The sequence below is a fragment of the Mytilus trossulus genome, chromosome 5 (genome assembly GCF_036588685.1).
Source record: "Mytilus trossulus isolate FHL-02 chromosome 5, PNRI_Mtr1.1.1.hap1, whole genome shotgun sequence".
In the NCBI taxonomy this organism is placed as follows: Eukaryota; Metazoa; Mollusca; class Bivalvia; order Mytilida; family Mytilidae; genus Mytilus; species Mytilus trossulus.
In genome coordinates this window covers 27,363,822-27,386,624 of record NC_086377.1, presented here as the reverse complement: position 1 = coordinate 27,386,624, position 22,803 = coordinate 27,363,822, and the positions used below count along the sequence as shown (strand labels likewise).

The window sequence follows — 22,803 nt, the reverse complement described above, 5'->3', positions numbered from 1 at the left end:
AAACTAATGGCCTTTTGTCCACTTTTCTATATTTTAAGAAGTTTGAAGTTACTTGCGAGAGTGAATAAGAAAAAAAAAACACAATCAAACATTCTTTAAAAATTTAAAAAAAAAAAGACATCACTTTCTCATAAATCCACACACACCCAAAAACGACAGCTGACGTAAATATACATGATTGATACAATAAACTTGGGTTGGTGGTATGGGTTTTACTCATTGTTGTAGGCTGTACGGTGAATTAAAGTTGTTAATTTCTATTTCATTTAGTCACTTGTGGTGATTTTGTATTAATACAAAATATATAAACAACACTTCCATGTTCAAAACCATTTCAAACAAATAATAAAATGACTGTTCTTTATGACATCCTCCACGTACATGTCTACATAACAACTAACACCATCAAAATAGATTAAACAGGTCGGGAACACTACTTTCTACGTATTTGCATATTTTGGTATAATGTTTCCTGGAAATTTATATGTGCGTTACATAATTATACGGAACAATACATGTTTTACCAAGCTTATTTACCACCTCAGTAATTATACTCATTATGGATACATGTACAAGGATTGAAACTTATATTTGCAACAGACTCGCGTTTGATCTACAAAAGACGCTCGAATATTTTTTTTCGAAAAGGCAAAAAAAAAGTACGAAGTTGAAGAGCATTGAGGACCAAAAACTCCACAATGTTTTGCGAACAGCTAAGGTAATCTGAAGAAAAGCCTACGTTTTTCAAAAATTCAGATTTGTAAACAGTTAATTTATAATATTGACCATATCAATAATAACTTGGGTCAACAGATAGGTGCTAACTACTGGGCGGGTGATACCCTCGGCCAAGTGGTTTAAAATAAACTCGTCATAGATACCAGGGTTAAACGTTGTAATTACGCCAGGAACGTCCTCCGTCTACAAATAGAGTCACTAACCTAATGCAAACAAAAAAAATAATATTTCTATATACTAAACAGAACTATCAAAAAATTAGAAATAGCATAAATACATTTCGCAAAAATTATATATCCATCGATAGCTCACATTTTTCAAAACAAAACTAATAAGGCACTGACAAATATTTTAAATTTCTTAACATTTGTGAATACAGAATATTTTCATAACATTTTGGGTCTTGACATTCATTGACAAACTAAATACACTGAGTTTAAATTTCATGATCTTGCTCGTTCGGAAGGATTTAAAAAAGAAGTGTCAGTTGTTCGTAATGTTCTAATAGATTCGCATGTATATCCAAGAAAATTTGTTATATGTTCATCAGTTATGGAAATTACAAATTTGTTTTATACCAGTAGAAAAAGTGAATCTCCCACTATAAAAAGTACAAATATACAACAACAAAAGTAGAAAATCTGCAAGCAACCGGGTGCGGGAGTTTCTCGCTGCATTGAAGACCAATATGTGGCCTTCAGCTCTTGTCTGCTCTATGTTCGGTTTGTTGTCTCTTCGACACATTCCACATTTCCATTCTCAATTTTAAGTTTCAGCGACGGTTTTGACATAACATCTTACGAAATAAAATTAACTTCCGAAAATCGAAGTCGTTTTGTGAAAAGAGCAACATGCGTGGAATAATGATTATTTTCAAAGTGTGGTTCCATCAGTTAAAATAAGGTTCAAGTTCTTCTTGTAAATTTAGACGCCTCAGACCAAATAAAATAATATATGTGTTTCTTATATCACATTTTTGAAAAACAAAGGGGGTAGGTAGGTTGGGATTTCTTTTCGTTTTACAATTTTTTTTCTTTGAATCAATGGGAGAAAAATTCTGATTCCAACAGTGATAATTAAAAAAATGGCCAACAAAATAATATTCGAACCTCTCTTGATTAGCCCATTCATGTATATCTATATTTACATCGCAAACTTTCAACATTATTTACATACGGTAAGTAAACTTTATTTGAAATTGGTCAGTTCCATTGAAATTTTAAGAAAATCTACTCATATGTATTTAAATTACTTTAAACGGTTGAATCTGTACACTGGTGAAACACAGAGATGGATTTTTTGTTCAACATCAAGTAAAGTTTAACTATCTGTGTATTTGACAGGAAACAGAAGCCATTGAAAAAATGTGAAACATGAAAAACGCATTGGAATTACATCGCTAAGGGAACAACTATTTCACGTCAAAAGGGAAAGGGGGAGGGGGATGTTTTTTCCTAAAAAATATATTTCGTTCCCCAATTAGGTGACACAAATAAAATGTGGTCAAGCTTATGACACAAAAAAAAAGTTTTCTGAATTATATTCCATACCTTGGAAATCTGAAAAAATATAAATTGAATAATAGCGTTGGAAAACTCAAAACTTGAAATGTGAGCGCTTTGCACGAAAAAAAATGTACTCAAGACAAAAACAATACCTCTCCCCTTAAAAAAAATCACATGGAATTAAAATTTTTCTTTTGGTACAATTATGACGGTAGAGTATGTATCTTATTTTTAACAAATTGCCGAGATTGCTTTATTTATATGCGATAAATATGCTGCGAACGGAAGACCTTTTAATGAAAGAATATATATTTGAACCTCTTTCTATGGGGGGTTTTAAAATTTATTTTCGTTTTAGGACATTGTGTATCTTGCATTTTGTGGGTGATAATATGCTTTTTCATAAAGCAATGGGCAAGATTGGCTATTTTAAATTTTTACAAGGCCAACATAATTCTACTTAATTCCTACCCATCCCCGACATGAACATCAAATCAGCATTTCGTAATACACAGCTTAGACATTTTTTGTTGCATAAAAGGCAAATTATTCTGATGGTTATTTCGCAGTTAACAAACTTAAGACGTACACAATAATGATACCAAACTACAAGCTTCGTCAATTTTTTCATGGAAGTTTGAATAAATTAATCACATAGAGCTTAAGGATTACACATTAAAGTAAATCACATATGTGCGCACAGAAACATATATGTATCTATTGCATCCCAATCCATTTCGGGTGCGCGCACACAAACATATATGTCACATGATCTATTGCATCCCAATCCATTCCGGGAGATAGTAATCATCACGGTTATATATGGTAGCCAGCCAGCTTCCATTACGAGGAAAATTACTGAAATAAACTGTTTTACCCCCACATAGATATGCTCCCCACCAACCAAACGATCCAGAGGTGATAATTGTATGATTGCAATATGTTAACAGCACCATGTCTGTTTCTGGACTTCCGGTTCCAGCGTAGATAACATCCGGTCCATGAGCATGCGCTTTACACCATCGTGGATCATCCGAGACAACTAAGAATAAAGGTTTGTTAGTATTGTTTCTAAAATATGCAAATGCTTTTGTAATAAATTCTGGTGTTGCGACATTGTAACCTCGTTTCATTTCAGAGCTCGACGACATATCACCCCTTCTTATGTGTACACCTATCAATGGCCGCCCTTTGGCGTTGATTGTTTTAAGAATTTCTATCACTTTTCTTTTTGTATTTTGCTTAAATTTAAACGAACTAATGATTTCATGTCTGCAATGATGAAAATACTTCCATGATTGAAAATATCCGTTTAATGTCCAGTTTTTATCATGGGATAATGTTTCCACTTTACTGTTGTAAGCCATTGCTTTGCCTTCGCCGATGCTAGCAATATTTGTCATGTGAATATCCCTTGCTTGTTTTAAGTCTAAAACACGGTTAAGGCGATGATTACGTGGAATAAACGGTGTGTAATTATGACGGAAGGCGGTGCCAATAAGACAAGCTACTTGAAATAGTTGGTTTCCAAGACGCCCTTGACCATTGGCGGTCATAAAATGTGTCTTTTTGAAGTCGGTAAAATCTTGACTACTATTAGATAGTCTGCTTGAATTCTGTGTAGTAGAGACCGATTTTGTTGTTTTATGTTTGCCAACAATATCCACTATAGATTTTTGGGGAAAACGCAAGCCTTTTGTTACTCCTTTCGTTTCAATTTCATGAACTTTCATTTTGCTTTTTTTAATAAATTTTGGAATCATTTGAATACTGATTGATCCAGTGTAGTCTGAATATTCCAATAGGAAAAAACATATCACCGCAATAAGACAAAACATGTAAAACTTTCCGTATGTCCAAATAAAAATTCCATTTGTTCCAACTTGATCCTGTCGTCTGTTCGGCATAGCTGTTTCCACTTGACCGGAACTGTCTTGATATTCTCCATTAGATTTTATACTAGTTAATCCCTTCCTGAAAAAGCAAATAACAAATGGTAAAAGTAGAAAACATTAGAATAAATGGGAAATGTGTCCATGTCCCCAGCTTCGGCGCTTGCGTATCATATAACGTTATAAAGGGACATAACTGAGAAATGGTAAAATTGACGCTACCCAAATTCCCACTGGATCTGTATTTATTGGAAACAAGCTTGTGTATAAGTTCCATAACAATTGGTGGATGCACAATGAAGTTTGAGAACAGAAACGTAAAATTCAGCATCCCCCCCCCCCCCCCCCCCCCCCATTTTATAAAGGGGCATTACTCAAGAACGGTAAAATCGACGCAACGCAATTTCGCACTTTATCTGTATTATGGATAATATGGATTGTGTATAGGTTTCATAACACCTGGGTAAGACAAACTAAAGTTAGAGAAACGGAAACGAAAAATTCACTGCATAACTTTATATTAATCGTGCTGACTGAATGATATGTTTTTTCTCATTCTTGAAGGTCATATTGTGGCCTGTAGTTGCTTAAGACGTCTTTTAATTACTACCTTTCTCATTGACAATCAAACCCCTTCTCCACATTTGCTATTTGTTTTAGGTTGTAAGTACTATGGGAGCAACTAGTTTACTTCAAGGGGTGTGTATTAGGTTATGTTGGGTTTTTTTCCCCGAGTCAGATTATATTTTCACACAAAGCGAATTTCGATACCAGGTTACATTGAAATTTATTGTTTGTATTAAACATACTACTATATATAAATGTACTGTTTTTTGCAGGTCAATTACAAGTGACTTCATTCTGTACGCTTTGATTAATTATTTTAAGCCTAGTTATCTCTATTCTTTTTTTCTGGTCCTTATTCTCTTTTTTTTCAACCTTATTCTCTATTCTTCTATTTCGGCTCATTTTCCTAGTTCTCACTTCCTGAGTTTTGTAGAATTTCAATATTTTCAATTACTTCGGCAATATTTATTTTCCTTAAATATCCTTTTTATTTTTTAATATCGATCATTAGATAAACTTCAATACTATTCTAACCCAACTGTAATGTTCAAATTTCTGTTTAATTATATTAATGAAGTATAATAGTTTAGACAAAATTCAAACTATACTCGAGCAATTCACGATACTTTAATATTCTTAGCCACAGGAACCTGGTACACCCAGATAGTTATTTAAAGAAAAGTAATGTATACAAAAATACCCAATGTATAATTAACAATTGCTTGGTTAACCTGGCCAAGATCACACTAAGTCTTGTAGTTTTCAGTCATTAAACTAAGTTCAATATCTCTTGCAATCGCTAACAAAATGCGGTCAGTCAATATTTTCATGGATTAGTCGTACTTTCCTTTAATAGATTAGATCAAAACAGTGGCGGATCCAGAACTTTTTGTAAGATAATGGAGTGGGTAACGTAATAAGGGGAGCAGCTTCAGTCACGCTTCAGTGATTACCTATATAATCACTAAAACGTTTTCCCACGAAAGCCCCCGCCCCTTCTGGATCCGCCTATGCAAAAGGAGTCAAAGCCTAAAATAGAGTCGCAACTAGAATTAAAGAATCGGTTCAATGCAACTATACAAATGCAGGAAAAACAAGAATAAGTTATACCTATAGTATTTGCTTGCATTTGAAGTGCGACTAGAACAGAGTTTTTGAAATCCCCCCCCCCCCCCCCCCCCCCCCCTGGGAAATATACTGGTCCTCACTCTTATTTCTATTGCAATTTATCAAAATTGTGTCAGTCCTTACAAAATGTTTGTGAACTCCACTAACACTGTTTTAATATTAATATTACATGACAATCTTTATCAATAACGATTGATTGGTTGTTGGTTGCTTAACGTCCAGTTTCAATCAACAACTTACTGAAACGAAGCTGTGCGGATGACTTAAGGGTTCAAGGATGTCCACATACCGGTGCTATGTTCAAATATTTAATATATAAACAAAATAATCACAACAATTCTTAAATTGTCGTCCAGGACCACTATATATGTTTTCAGTTTTATTTTCAGTTTTCGTGGAAGTTTACATGGCTACTTGTAAAAATATTTAGATAACTTGTTTAAATGTTTATACAACTGTTAACAGTAAGTAAAGGTAATGTTACAGTATTTTAAATACACAAATTCAATAGTGACCTTTTAAATGCACTTTAAACTATCGCGTTATCTAATATCAAATCCGTCTGTGTGTCATTGTTGTTTTTATGTCATTTTTGTTTTGTTATAAATAAGGCCGTTAAATGTACTTTTTCTCGATTGAATTGTCTCACTTTTTTTATGTCGGGGTCTTTCATAGCCGACTGTACGTTGAAAGACGTACGTTTGCCTATTATAGAATTGGTTACATCCCCTTCAGTTATTTGTCTCATTTACAACCACACCATGTCTCCTTATTTTAATATCAACTTATAAATTTCGAAATGAATCCATTGACCTGAAAAAAGTCATAGAAATATACGTACAATAATGAAAATGTTTTATAAGGATTAGAAATTTAAATAGCTAATTTAAAATCAAAAGTGAGGACATTTCCCCTGTTTTTTGTAACTCTTTATTCACACCAAACTCGGACTTCTTGAAATAAGTTTTACTATGCGTATTACTATGTGTTTGTTTTTAATCTACATTGGCAAGATGTAAAGAGGGGGAGGGTTGAGATATCACAAAACATGTTTAACACTGACTCATTTCTACGATTGTCCTGAAGCAGGAACCTCTGGTCCTTGTTAGTATTGTGGGTTGTTTCTTTTTTTCTTTTTTTTTTTTTTGGGGGGGGGGGGGGGGGGTCCTAATTTTTGTACATTCATAAGATCGGATTTTTGTGTTGCGTCAATTTTATCTCAACTAGAACACATTTTTGTTTTAAAGACAGGCGAAATATTTGTGAAACGGTCGCATATCGTTAAGATGGTCGTGTGACTTATTTCACGATTCACGACCTTTTGTGAAACGGTGGCCGGGTGCGAGATTTGATCACTGTTTTGAATACCCGTTGGTGGTCTTTTCATTCATTCATTCATATCTTTATTTCCTCTATTAAGAGATTCAATGAACAATCATATATGTAAACAGATCAAATTACAAAAGTTTTCAAAACATGATAATAACACAATATAATATGACAATATGTACAATAACAAAAAAAAGTTCTGTGCTTATTCATATAACTGAAGAAAAATTTTGGCAAAAATTGCTCTCACTTACGACGGTTCATGCACTGGAAAGTTGACTTTTATAGCTTTTAAAGCTTTAAGTAGCATGTAGAGTCTAAACTAAATATCATTCATGTCTAATTAGTTTTTCGTGTAAACATTTAAATTCTATTTTGTATTTGTAAAACATTTATTGAAATTGAATGAATCATGACCTACCCTGTTCTGGTAAGTCATCTTAAGGATGTAGTTGTAGGTGAACATATTAAAACAAAAAAGGAATTTAAAATTTATATTTTTAGTTAGAAGAGCATTAGTAAAGCCTTTAAAGAAACCCTGCCCCCAGCCCGGGGTCCCCTTAATCCACCTACGCCCTTTACTCTTCATGCACGGTGTACATATATTATAAGCACTACATGCACGCAGAAATATCTGATTGACAGCAGTATACATTAATCACATACCTATATTTCCATAATTAGTTAAAACATTGTCGCCAAGGTTTCAACATCTAATTTAAGTACACTCGAAAGCAAACACTGTAAAATAAGCGGACACACGTATACAATACACGCTAGTGGCGAGTTGCCTAGTTAAAAATATACATAATTTTTTATCTACTTCCCCGTCAAGGAAATAAAACATATAGATACTAATCATACTTACGTTATGGCTTGAACATTTTACTGTGACAAAATCAATATGGTCTTTATACGGCTGTTATCAACGGTCAGATAATCCTTAATTGAGGTTCGCCAGAGGTTTTATCTACCTGTCTTTCATATTGATTTAAGAATAATCCAACATATCACTTTTGAATGATCGCGACGAAAATATTTAAATATCTTTTCAACAAAGGTAGGTTATATGCTATAGGTTTATCCGTTCAAATGTCAATTGGATTTCTCAAGAGTTACATTATTTATTAGTTCGCATTTTATTCGATATCCCTTGTGATTAACAGAGTTTTGGTATGTTTCCTGATTAATAGCCAATTAAATAAGCAGTAGAAAGTAATCTATTTGAATGTGAAAAAAATGTAATTAAAAAAAAATAAAAATTGAAAAAATTACGTTTCGGATTGTACATGTACAGCAAACGTCATAAGCACACATGTACACATATTATGTGAAATATAAAAATTAATAATTTTGCAATCTACCTTTATACAAATACGGGATGACAGATTAAATTAACTGATTAACGTATTCTATATATATATATAGCTAGACATTAATGGTCTCGTGGTATCCTGCTTCTGTTGCGAGCAAACGATAATGTTAAAATACCGTTTAGTACATAACTGTTAACTGGGGGTTCTTCAGTGCGGTCCGCGTTGAAGTCATATCGACATGGATGGAAAACTTCGCTACAATGTATGTAGATGAAAGAATAAATACAATTACTGCAGTTTCATTAATCACAGTGCGGGATGTTATTGAACAAGTCAATTTGAAAAAAAATGTACCTTGGATAAGAAATATGGTCACTTAGGTCTTCTCCTAACCGACAGTAAATCCCTTAAAGGGTCCGTAGTAGACTTGATGGTGTCAACGTATATTTGTTCCACCTAACAGAAGTTCCAATGGAAACTTTATTATAAACATTGTCGTAATACCTATACCTGTTGGAACAAATATTCTATACCATTTATTCCGTTAGGAACATATATTGTAATATTTATTCCTGTGGAAATAATATTCCAGAATATTCTTTCCTTTTGGAACTTATGTTATGAAGGAACTTCTATTCCGTGACAATGGAAGGCAAAATGTCTGTCCTTGTCAGATATATCCTCATTTTCTAAATTTCTCAGACCTCTGTAACAGGGTCTACCTATATTGTTTTTATTGTCAATTTGTTCTCGTCTTGGAACACAAATAAAGAATATATTCCACTAGACGTTATAACACTTTCAGCAAATCAATAGTTCTAGCAGATTCGCATGACCATAACGGCATGAACCTTTAAACATGTTAAGTGTAATATGACTACGCCATTGTATTCGGCTCTAGTGACCTTTTTGAGATGGTTACCAGGACAGTATAAGAAATTTATCCGGCTATGGTGACCTTTTTCGGGATAGTGACCAAGAGAGTAAAAGAAATTTAGTCGGATATGGTGATCTTTTTCAAGATAGTGATCAGGAGAGTAAACGAAATGTATCCGTCTATGGTGACCTTTTTCGAGATAGTGATCAGGAGACTAAAAGAAATTTAGTCGGATATAGTGACCTTTTTCGAGATAGTGAAAAGAACATCAAAGGAAAAGTATCCGGCTATGGTGACCTTTTTCAAGATAGTGATCAGGAGAGTTTGAGAAATTTATCCGGCTCTGGTGACCTTTTTCGAGATAGTGATCAGGAGAGCAAAAGAAATGTATCCGGCTATGGTGACTTTTTTCAAAATAGTGATCAGGAGAGTAAAAGAAATTTATCCGGCTATGGTGACGTTTTTCGAGAGTGATCAGGTGAGTAAAAGACATTTATCCGGCTATGGTGAACTTTTTGAATTAGTGATCAGGAGAGTCAAAGAAATGTATCCGGCTATGGTGACCTTTTTCGAGACATTTTATAGGAGAGGAAAAGAAATATATCCGGCTATGGTGACCTTTTTCGAGATAGTTATGAGGAGAGTAAAAGAAATTTATTCGGCTATGGTGATCTTTTTCGAGATAGCGATCAGGAGAGTAAAATTAATTTATGCGGCTATGGGGACCATTTTCGAGATAGTGATCAGGAGAGTAAAAGAAATTATCCGGCTATGGTGACCTCTTTCGAGAAAGTGACCAGGAGAGTATAAGAAATTTATCCGGCTATGGTTACCTTTTTCGAGACTTTGACCAGGAGAGTAAAAGAAATGTATTCGACTATGGTGACCTTTTTCCGAGATAGCGATCAGGAGAGTAAAATTACTTTATCCGGCTATGGTGACCTTTTTCGGGATAATGATCAGGAGAGTAAAAGAAGTTTATCCGGCTATGGTGACCTGTTTCGAGATAGTGATCAGGAGAGTAAAAGAAATGTATCCGGCTACGGTGACCTTTTTCGAGATAGTAATCAGGAGAGTAAAAGTATTGTATCCGGCTATGGTGACCTTTTTTAGATAGTGATCAGGAGAGTAAAATAAATTTATGCGGCTATGGTGACGTTTTTCGAGATAGTGTTCAGGAGAGTAAAAGCATTTTATCTGAATTGATGATATCCTTACAAATTAGTGCCTATCATCCCGAAAATGCATGAAATATTTCCCACTGGACATAAGGCAACAAATTATGAATCAATCATATGTGGATTTTAGTATACAAGCGAGCTATAATTGATATTTAATGTGTGTATCATTCATCACAACTCGGTCTATTTCATACCTTCATCTAACGAGAGTACGGATTCATCCGAGGATTACCGATTGATAGACACTCATTCGTCACAACTCGGCCGATTCCGGTCTTCATCTAACGAGAGTAGCGGAGTCACCCGAGGATTGCCGATTTGATAGACACCCATTCGTCACAACTCGGCCGATTCCGGTCTTCATCTAACGAATGTAGCGGAGTCACCCGAGGATTGCCGATTTGATAGACACCCATTCGTCACAACTCGGCCGATTCCGTACTTCATCTAACGAGAGTAGCGGAGTCACCCGAGGATTGCCGATGTGATAGACACCCATTCGTCACAACTCGGCCGATTCCGTACTTCATCTAACGAGAGTAGCGGAGTCACCCGAGGATAGCCGATTTGATAGACACCCATTCGTCACAACTCGGCCGATTCCGTACTTCATCTAACGAGAGTAGCGGAGTCACCCGAGGATTGCCGATGTGATAGACACCCATTCGTCACAACTCGGCCGATTCCGTACTTCATCTAACGAGAGTAGCGGAGTCACCCGAGGATTGCCGATTAGATAGACACCCATTCGTCACAACTCGGCCGATTCCGTACTTCATCTAACGAGAGTAGCGGAGTCACCCGAGGATTGCCGATGTGATAGACACCCATTCGTCACAACTCGGCCGATTCCGTACTTCATCTAACGAGAGTAGCGGAGTCACCCGAGGATAGCCGATTTGATAGACACCCATTCGTCACAACTCGGCCGATTCCGTACTTCATCTAACGAGAGTAGCGGAATCACCCGAGGATTGCCGATGTGATAGACACCCATTCGTCACAACTCGGCCGATTCCGTACTTCATCTAACGAGAGTAGCGGAGTCACCCGAGGATTGCCGATTAGATAGATACCCATTCGTCACAACTCGGCCGATTCCGTACTTCATCTAACGAGAGTAGCGGAGTCACCCGAGGATTGCCGATTAGATAGACACCCATTCGTCACAACTCGGCCGATTCCGTACTTCATCTAACGAGAGTAGCGGAATCACCCGAGGATTGCCGATGTGATAGACACCCATTCGTCACAACTCGGCCGATTCCGTACTTCATCTAACGAGAGTAGCGGATTCACCCGAGGATTGCCGATTAGATAGACACCCATTCGTCACAACTCGGCCGATTCCGTACTTCATCTAACGAGAGTAGCGGAGTCACCCGAGGATTGCCGATTAGATAGACACCCATTCGTCACAACTCGGCCGATTCCGTACTTCATCTAACGAGAGTAGCGGATTCACCCGAGGATTACCGATTGATGTATAAAATTGAGAATGGAAATAGGGAACGTTTCAAAGAGACAACAACCCGACTATAGAAAAAACAACAGCAGAAGGTCACCAACAGGTCTTCAATGTAACGAGAAATTCAGGCACCCGAAGGCGTCCTTCAGTTGGCTCCTAAACAAATATATACTAGTTCAGTGATAATGACCGCCATACTAATTTCCAAATTGTACACCATAAGCTAAAATTAAAATAATACAAGACTAACAAAGACCAGAGGCTCCTGACTTGGGACAGGCGCAAAATTGCGGCGGGGTTAAACATGTTTATGAGATCTCAACCCTCCACCTATACCTAGCCAATGTAGAAAAGTAAACGCATAACAATACGTACATTTCAAATTTAAAAATGTATGCTATATATAAGTTCTTTGAACGTTATAAGAGGATGTTGATGGGTTTACATAGAAAGGAGAATAATATGCAAACGGTTCAGAAAAAAAACGAAAAACATAAAGAATAGAGAAAAAATACAAAAACTAAAGATTAAAAAAACTAGGTACAACCTAAATCTTTAGTTAATAGTTATATCAAAATTCCGATTATTGTATCCACGCGTACGGTTGGGTAAAATAGTCATTTCAATTATTCAGATACAGTTAAAACTGAATTAGATTTGAATATCAAAATTTTAGAAGGCGATTATTTCATTTTATACTGTTTGAACTTTTAATATAAATTTCAGTGAATTACCTGTCCTCATATATTGGAGTAGACACACAAATATTCAATGAAGAGAGGAACACAAGGTGAGAATTATTGTCATTACTTCGGTTGTCGCGTGTTCCAATAAAGAATAACACAAAAATGAACTGCTACAAAAAGAGTGTCTTGTGAAATAGTGTCCACTGCACACTTTTTTTTCACAGAAAAGGCAGTAGCGGATCCGGGGGTTCGGGGTTGAAGAAAAGTGTCTATTTGTCCGGCCATCGTTTGCACAAAGACGAAGCCCTAGTTTGTGCAAGAAAGTTAGTTTCAAAGATTTATGATCCAAAAAATCTCTTTTTATCATTCCATCATAATATGATTAAAATGCACTTACAGGTAACTACTGTAACTTTAACGGAATTTGTATTGATCTTGTATTATAGAACTTGTTTTCGAGATAATTCAATGTTTATTGATTTAAATATGTCTGTATCGAAAATTTAACACAAAGTGCTGCTTATATCTTGAAATCAAAAAAAAAATAGAAGGAAAAAAAGAAAACAGTATGTTGATCTTTTACCTTATTTTATGCAAAACTGTTACCCCATTTATTTTTGACGACATCGATATTGAAAAAGTACTCAAATTGCCGAATATAATAAAGCCAGTTTGACGATTAAATCTAAATCATATTGTGTGGTCACCGTACTACTTTCTTTGAAGGACACTTTTTTTATTACATCTGTGGACACGATTTCATAGGTAAATATCGTCCTGATAATATTTCATAATAATAATATTGTATCCGTGGAGACAATTTCCTTTGCAAAAATAAAAAAAAAAAAAAAGATGTGGTATGATTGCCACTGCGACAACTGTTCACAAGAGACCAGAATGACAAAGACATTAACAACTATAGGTCACCATACGACCTTCAACAATGAGCAAAGCCCATACCGCTTAGTCAGCTAAAAAATATTTCATGGCGGACACTATAGAATCCTACTGTAAAAGGACGGTTGGACTCTCTCATAGGCGGATCCAAAGGGAGGGCGGATCCTCCTTTGGCGGGGCAAATTTGGTTGATTTTATAGGGAATCCCTGAAACGAGACGAATTATTATTATCATTAGTCTAATAGCGAACTTTTAACACCTTCACTAAGTAGACGAACTGCTAGATCAGTCAATATAGCCAGTCACCATGAACTGAGATTGTAAGTTCGAATTCCGCAAGTTGTGGTGCACTCAACTTTAAACTGATTGTCAGTTTTCCTAATGAAGGTCGTTTGTTAATTTTATCATCTTATGCTGGGGCGAAAAAATGTGCACGACAAAATCCAGTTAAGTTATGAATTTTCTAAATCATACAATGCTCTTGACTTATTTTATCTAGGGCATGCTATGCCTTAAAACTTTTCCAGATGCACATGTTTGTCTGTACCCCGAATAAATTTTGAGGTGAAATACGGCCATGTTAGCCAAAGGATCCACATGAACCTTAAATGATTCAAACGTACACTCACAATTGACAACAATTTGTATAAGAAAACTTAATTTACGATTCCAACCATTTCATCTACTGTAAAAATCAGAATGTCTCAAAATTTCCCAAATTAGGAATAGTTACTTACATCACTAGGACAAATCCGTGAATGACGTGCCTTAAGAAAAAGTCACGTGCATTCATTTTAAACATTAAGCTGACCATGAATTTTAATCTTGGTTATAACAAACCAAGAGGTCAATTGAGCCTAGAGCACTAGTCTTCCCCAGTGTGAAGATGATCTTTGTTTTAACGACCTTGACCGTGTGAATAGTACTTTTACTTGGATTTGATCCGTTAAGTTATTGTTCCTTATAAAGGAAGCTTATACCGAGAAAAGAAGACTGGCTATACAGCCCTAGCACGGTGAATAAATGCATTATCATTCTCTTAAAAAACTAAATTGAAGTCAAATTGAACACAAAAGAAAGTAACACCACTAACACAAAAATGTTCAAAATACAATACATGTCTTTATTCTCGTAAACCAAAGTACAATGGTATAGAGACATTTTCAAATGAAATAAAATACATTATTAAAAAATTAAGTAAATAAAGTCAGTGGTTGCCCAGGAGATTCTAGGTATGCCTTTAATATTCGTATAAAATTCAGACGAGTTGCTTCTATAAATAAGATCTCAAAATTGAAAAATATTTGGTGTGTTACATTTGTAACAAAACCAATTATATATGTAACACTCAGAAACGTGTCCTTCCCCCCAAACGTGTCCGAATCCCCCAAACGTGTCCACATTGACGTCACTGAACTGCAAAACATGTCTAGTTAAAAACATCGCCAAAGCGTGTGATTTGTATAAACGCCCAAACGTGTCCATTTCTCAACAAACCCCCAAACGTGTCCAATCCCAAAAATGTGTCCATATCAAGCTTTATTTGGTTATTGCTATTCCATTAACGTATACTAATTTTACCTTTTATTAAAAATATAGATAAGGTACTTTTTTAAACCGGCCGAAAAAACTGGGTAAAAGTGGGGCGTCATTTCGGCTATGTTGTATGTAAATTGTAAGCAAACATGTTTAGTTAAACTGTACGGTTAACGGATGAAAGTGCCCCTTTCTCTGCACATTAAAATTTGTTTATTCTCTCTAAATAATGTGAAGCACCGGCAACTGGACGATCAACAGTCTAAAATAAATTTATACAGTACAAATGTAAAAAAATAAAAACTTGTAACCTATGTTCTCTCTAAATATGCATGTAATACTTGCAACTGGACAATACACAATCATCAGTTTAAAGATAATTTAAACAGTATAGAACAGTAAAATCATTAAAACCATTATGTTCTCTAGATATGCATGAAATACTTGCAACTGGAAATACGCTATCAACAGTCTAAAGTTAATTTATACAGCAAATGTAAAACTATTTCGCTCTAAATATGCACAGAGTACTTGCAACTGGACAATACGCTATCAACAGTCTAGAAAGTGAATTTATACAGTACAAATTAAATTTGCAATTACGGTAACCACTAATAACCGGCGTTGATCACATAACATTCATATTTATAAAAAGAATCTATAAAACCAATGCATGAAATATTTGGCACTGGACGTTATGTATCTTGATCGTGTGTCTTTAGTGATGCTGGAAACCTAAAATTCATAAAAAAAAAAACACCGGATAACCAGTTTATGATTTGATGAGTTTTTGAAATACACACAAATTCAGATGGAGAAATATTAACAAAAGTTAAAAAAAAAAAATGCTGCTTAACGCCCGCCAGGCAATATTCGGATATGTATAAAAAGCATCATCGGAGTTTATAAGTACAAAATAATTTACAAAGTCACCGATTAATTCAACTCTACAATTATGTGCAGGTTCGCTCTGAATGAGTTTAAAATACTTGCAACTGAACAATAAGCAATTTCAGTCAAAAATTTATTACCAATTATAGATTAAATTTTGAATTATGATATTCATTAAAAACCTACATTTAATTAACTAAAGCTATTAAATGAAAACTTTGTCACCTGTGTTCCCATCATAAAATTCCCGTAAACGTTATCAGCGATTTTATTTAGGAGATACATGTATTAACGCTAAAAGACATGAGACGTTCTGGCGTTAAATATTGGACACGTTTTGGCGAATAACATTTATCGGACACGTTTGGGGGTTATGAATTCGGACACGTTTGGGGAATATTGTACATTTCGGACACGTTTAGGGAGAAAAGACACGTTTGGGGGAATCGGACACGTTTGGAGGGAAGGACAAGTTTGGGAGTGTTACATATATACTCAATTTCCAATAGCACGTTCAAATTAGAACTGTCTTGCAATGTTACTTCAGGGGCGGAACCGGCCATTTAAAAAAAAGAGGGGGTCCCAACCCAGAATAAAGAAGGGAAGGGGGTTTCAACGACATGTCCCAATGCAAATGCATTGATCGTTCCAAAATAAAGGGTCCCCCCCCCGGCCCCCTGGATTCTCCACTGGACTTAATATATTATTTCTACAGGACATTTGTATCATCTTTGAAAATAACGATTTTTCTGTAAAATTGTCATGAAAATGAATTTACCTTTTCTGTAATTGTATAATTTCTCTATTCTGTACATAGTTCATTTATGTTATTGTATAATTTCTCTATTCTGTACATAGTTCATTTCTGTAATTGTATAATTTCTCTATTCTGTACATAGTTCATTTCTGTAATTGTATAATTTCTCTATTCTGTACATAGTTCATTTCTGTTATTGTATAATTTCTCTATTCTGTACATAGTTCATTTCTGTTATTGTATAATTGCTCTATTCTGTACATGGTTCTTTCTGTAATTGTATAATTCTCTTTTCTGTACATAGTTTATTTCTGTAATTGTATAATTCTCTTTTCTGTACATAGTTCATTTCTGTAATTGTATTATTTCTCTATTCTGTACATAGTTCATTTCTGTATTGTATTATTTCCCTATTCTGTACATAATTCATTTCTGTTATTGTATAATTTCTCTATTCTGTACATAGTTCATTTCTGTATTGTATTATTTCTCTATTCTGTACATAGTTCATTTCTGTAATTGTATTATTTCTCTATTCTGTACATATAAAAAAGAAGATGTGGTATGATTGCTTTGCCAATTAGAAAACTGTCCATAAGATACCAAAAGGAAACAGACATAAGTCACTATACGGCCTTCAACAATGAGCAAAGGCCATACTGCATAGTCAGCTGTAAAAGGCCCCGATAAGACAATGTAAAACAATTCAAACGATAAAACTAACGGCCTCATTTATATAAAGAATGAACGAAAAACAAATATGTTACACATAAACAAACGACATTTCTGTTCTGTACATAGTTTATTTCTGTAATTTTATAATTTCTCAGTTCTGTACATCGTTCATTTCTATGGGATAACTTAAAAAAAATTCTTGAATTATTCTTTTATACTTTGGCACTCCAGTATTCTTTATTCCTATCTTATTGCGTATTTTACTCTTTTCGTTGTTGTTTAACCATCATTTTCTGCTTGTTAGCTGAACCATGCAGTCATTATTAAGTCAAGTATACAACCCTCCTTTTGAACTAGCCTAGTCCAACAGACAGATAGATTGGTTATCTGTCGGACTAGACGACTACTCTTAAAGGAGGGTAGTTTATCTAACCTAACAATAATTTCACGTTTCAGCTAGCAAGCAAGCTAACAAAAGAAATAATCTTTGCTTTCACACTCAATGCAATCGGCTGTAAAAACTTTTCTTGAATTACCGAAGGACCCCTTCAAGACCCTCTCTCATTATCATCCCTGAGGCAAATCTTGGGAAGCTGAAATTACACGATGATGACTTAAACGATGAAATGTATTTAACCAAAAGCGCGCTACATGTACGAATGATTTAATTTTGTTGGATGTAACACGTCTTCTAATTGGCTGGCATTATTTTGTTATCATCTCATAGACATAACTAAGTCATGTGACCATGACGTAATCAACGTTTTTTCATGGTTTTCTACAGTTTGAAATGAAATAGCGTTATTCAGTGTGCACCAAATTTTTTATGTTATTTCTCCATAGACAGAAACAAATATTAGTCATTCCTTAAATAATCAAAATGGCGAATTAAATTGAAAACCAATACTCTTCTGTTATTATCATTAAAAGCGACTCGATGAAAAAATGTAATTTCAAGTGTTGGAATAAACTGAAAATTGAAATTAATTTCTTCTAGTAGTCTGCCAATCGACCGTTATTTATTTCCCCGCGCTACATGGGTTATCACCATTCAGTACGACAGGACCGACTTGAATAGACGTATATCAAAGTTAAACATTTTATTTTGCTGATGTGAGTTCATTTGATTATAAATTTAATATATTTGGATTTTAGCAGTATTTATAAGTTACTAAACTGTATTTTGTCGACATGATTTACTATGTATCAAAAAGCAATTTTTAAAATATTATTAGCATTTATTTGGCGTCAGTAATTGTACCAGAAAATAAAACCTAAAGAGAAAACAAATACTAATTATCCGGAAGTTTTTGAGAATACCAGCCTTACGGCTCGTGAAATTTAACATTCTCTCGACTGGTATTTTTCGCAAATACCCCTTCTTAACATGATATATCTGTTTGAAATATTTCTAGTTGGTTAATAATCTTTATTGAAAATATACGCACTACATTTATTGATAAAAAAATATACACTTACATTCATCACAGCGCTCTAAAGTTGGCTTCCTTCACATACCTAGGTCTATTAAGATTATACAAATGACAAACACAAAGCACCGAACTTGACTACTACTGTTTTTTTCTCTTATGGTGTGATGTAACCAAATTATTGAATATGTTTCATTTATTTAACAACATGTTGTGGGAAAAATGTTTTTAGCGAAAAAGTGTACTTTTAAATGTAAATGTTAATTTGAAAGCAATTTTGTTATTTGTCATATTTTGTACTATTCTTGATTTACAAAGTTAACGATATTTAAAAATGATTTAACTGCTGGTGTCCATTGAATAAATCATCTTCGCTAGCCAAGGTTTACGATCCACTCCCGCTCTCTTCACAAATATAGTACATTTAAAGGCTTTGAAGTAACTATTACTGCGTTTTGGGTTGTACCTTTATATAATCTGTATATATAGAAAACTAGATATCATTGAGATGGGAGCCGCTGTCAATAACGTGGGATAAATAAGTTGTATGGATAATCTGATATGAAGCATTATTTGAAGTTATTACATAGTCTCACGTGTGATTTTAATCTAAGATATTAAGTTAAAACTGATAAATATTCTCAACTTACTTTCATAGTATAATAGTGATATGACTGCATGATGTGAACTCATTGTTGACTACTCTAAGGTGACTTCTGGATATATGGATTGATGTTTGAACAATATGTTTAAAGGTGCTGTCCTAATTGATAGTTGTCACATTTTTTTTTAGAATTATGCCTTCAATATATTATGACCCACCAAGTATAAAATATGAAATATTAACGGTTCTCGAGAGGTAGAGCGGACACAATTTGTTAAGAACAACGAACGGATGGACAGACCGACTGACTGACCTTTGACCTAGGATGCATACATTATGACACATTCTCTGGTGTTGGTTAATATATATGTTAAGTTGAAAATGTTTGTCAGATATAAAGTATGAAATAATAACAGCTGTCCTCTCAAAATATAGTGTGAATCAAATTTGTTAGCGATGGACAGACCAACAGACAGACAGACCTTTGACCTAGGAAGTGGTACATACATCATGACACACCCTCTGGTGTTGGTTAAAATGGGTGTCAAGTATAATATTTGAAATCATAACGGTTCTCAAGATATAGAGCGGCCACAATCTTCACAATAGGACACAGGGTTGTAAACTGAAACCAAAGTTTTTTTGACGTTGACCTTTGACCTAGGAAGTTGTACATACATCATGACACGCCCTCTGGTGGTGGTTAAAATAGATGTCAATTATAAACTTTGAAATCATAACGGTTATCTAGATATGGAGCGGACACGATCTTCACCACAGGACACGGGGTTGTCAACTGAAACCAAAGTTTTTGACCTTGACCTTTGACCTAGGAAGTTGTACATACATCATGACACACCCTCTGGTGTTGGTTTATAATCATTTAAGTATTAAGTATAAAATCATAACGGTTATCTAGATATGGAGCGGACACGATCTTCACCAAAGAACACAGGGTTGTCAACTGAAACCAAAGTTTTTGACCTTGACCTTTGACCTACGAAGTTGTACATACATCATGACACACCCTCTGGTGTTGGTTAATAATCATTTAAGTATTAAGTATAAAATCATAACGGTTATCTATATATGGAGCGGACACGATCTTCACCAAAGAACACAGTGTTGTCAACTGAAACCAAAGTTTTTGACCTTGACCTTTGACCTAGGAAGTTGTACATACATCATGACACACCCTCTGGTGTTGGTTAAAATGGATGTCAAGTATAAACTTTGAAATTATAATGGTTCTCAAGATATAGAGCGGACACGATCTTCACCACAGGATACAGGGTTGTCAACTGAAACCAAAGTTTTTTTACCTTGACCTTTGACCTAGGAAGTTGTACATACATCATGACACGCCCTCTGGTGTTGGTTAATATATATGTAAAGTATAAAGTATGAAATCATAATGGTTCTCTAGATATGGAGCGGACACGAAAGTGTTACGGACGGACAGATGGACGGACGGACGGACGGACTGATCACTATAGGGCGACCCGCCTACAGGCGGGGCCCTAATAATAGTGTATTGACTTGACATATCAACGATGTAATGATGAGGCTTAGAAACGGGGAAATGCAAGGCTCTGTCGTTTCAGGCCGAATCTAAAAAAATGAATAACATTAACACATTAAATACAACAATTGAAAATGTGTTTTGTGTTAGATTGCAGTATAAAGACAATAATAGTGCATTAGCTTGATATATCAAAGGCATAAGGATTCGGCCCGAAACAAGAGCCTCGCATTTCCATGTTAGCCGACCGTATAGCCAGTAGCTTATAGCCAGTCAAGGTCGTTAAAAACTTCCATTTGTGTTTCAATATTTCTAAGCCTCATCCTTATGTCGTTGAAATGTCAGGCCAATGCACTATTATTGTCTATTAATGAGTACATGTATTTCATTTTCTAATCAATAACACATGTCATTTTAGGTAACAAGGAACCAATGTCCATTTAGACTCGTCTTGTCAGAGTTCAGACCGATGCCAAGTGTGTCAGATTCAGAATGACAAAAATTTACCCACAGTAATTCGAAATTGCTACGGTGTACCTCGCTAGGATATGTAAAATACTCTGGTATTTCAGGATAGCCATGGGCTTAACTCATTGTTGAAGGCCGTACGGTGACCTATAGTTGTTAATGTCTGTGTCATTTTGGTCTCTTGTGGACAGTTGTCTCATTGGCAATCATACCACATCTTCTTTTTTATATGTACAAGGTTGACCTCTATTTCATTTGAAAATATGATGTCAGGTCAATTAAAAATCAAAAATTAAATTTTCAGATTTGTTTTCAAAGGCAACGTTCATCAGATATCCATCAATATAAATACATTTTCGACTTTAGAAAAGGATCTTTTCAATTGTCAGATCGCACCCAAATCTGATAAACAGACTTCACACTGAGGCCGTGTTCACACCAAACGCCGTGTACAGTAAACATGTTTACATTTGGTTTAATGTAATCTACACTAGTTTCACATAAGATTTGTCCACATCTATACACCTTGTTCAGTTACCTGTACATAAGATGTGTTCACACTTGTAAACTATATGTCATTTAAATGTTCATTACGTAGAACCGAACTCAAATTTTCGAACAACTTTTCTAGCAGTAAGGGAACGACCATTTGACTTAAAAAAAAGGGGGGGATGGATTTTTCCACAATTTGATTGAAAAAAAATCGGGTCATACAGATGATTAGAATGAAAAAATAGTCTGAATCCAAAGTTTCCCCATACATTATTGTTTTTAATATTGAATTGGTACCATCGAAAAAAAATGAAAATTAACCTTCGCGCAAGAAAAAATTCGGACTCAGACCCCCCCTTTTTTTTTTTTTTTAAAGTAAAGTGGTTGCTCCTTTAAGAAAGTCATTTTGGATGATTTGCAGTAGTTTAAAGATGTCTCGACTACGCATTAAAAATGTAGGCTGCATCAGCGTGCTTATAGACACAGAAAAAGAATTGCGATGTTAAGGATCACTATATTTCTATCTTTTCTGTTTGTTTCAAATGGTATTATTTCTACAAATTGTTTTTTTTTTGGCAAAAGGAGAGGGTGATATTTTTTTATTTCTAATTCTATTTTAACTGATCTGAGATTCTACACAAACAAACAATTAACCTCACCCTTTTTCAGTAATTCGCATTTATAAGTGAATCGTTGTTAGAGTAAAGACCAGTGGTATATATTTCTGTCAGTGTGTACGTCCAGTCGATTCGGGAAGACCTTTTCTAAGGAATTATGTGTTCGGCAATGATGATGGATGAGTTTTGAGGGGTTAATAAGGCTACGTAAAGTGTTTTTAATAAC

General features: G+C 34.8%; 1 protein-coding gene across 3 annotated transcripts; it reads right to left on the bottom strand.

Moving 5' to 3' along the window:
* Window positions 1-2,618: 2,618 nt before the first annotated feature.
* LOC134718711 (galactoside alpha-(1,2)-fucosyltransferase 2-like) lies at window positions 2,619-14,424 on the bottom strand. Of its 3 annotated transcripts, none has more exons than XM_063581379.1 (2): window positions 14,323-14,424; window positions 2,619-4,217 (listed from the first exon to the last, which is right to left on the bottom strand). In XM_063581379.1, exons 1-2 carry the CDS (start codon window positions 14,397-14,399, stop codon window positions 3,017-3,019), a joined length of 1,278 nt encoding a protein of 425 aa, XP_063437449.1. In that variant the 5' UTR covers window positions 14,400-14,424; the 3' UTR covers window positions 2,619-3,016. The 3 variants fall into 3 exon arrangements, with proteins under 3 accessions (XP_063437449.1, XP_063437450.1, XP_063437451.1); XM_063581380.1 differs by lacking the exon at window positions 14,323-14,424 and adding an exon at window positions 8,028-8,240; XM_063581381.1 differs by lacking the exon at window positions 14,323-14,424 and adding an exon at window positions 7,826-7,955.
* Window positions 14,425-22,803: the final 8,379 nt, after the last annotated feature.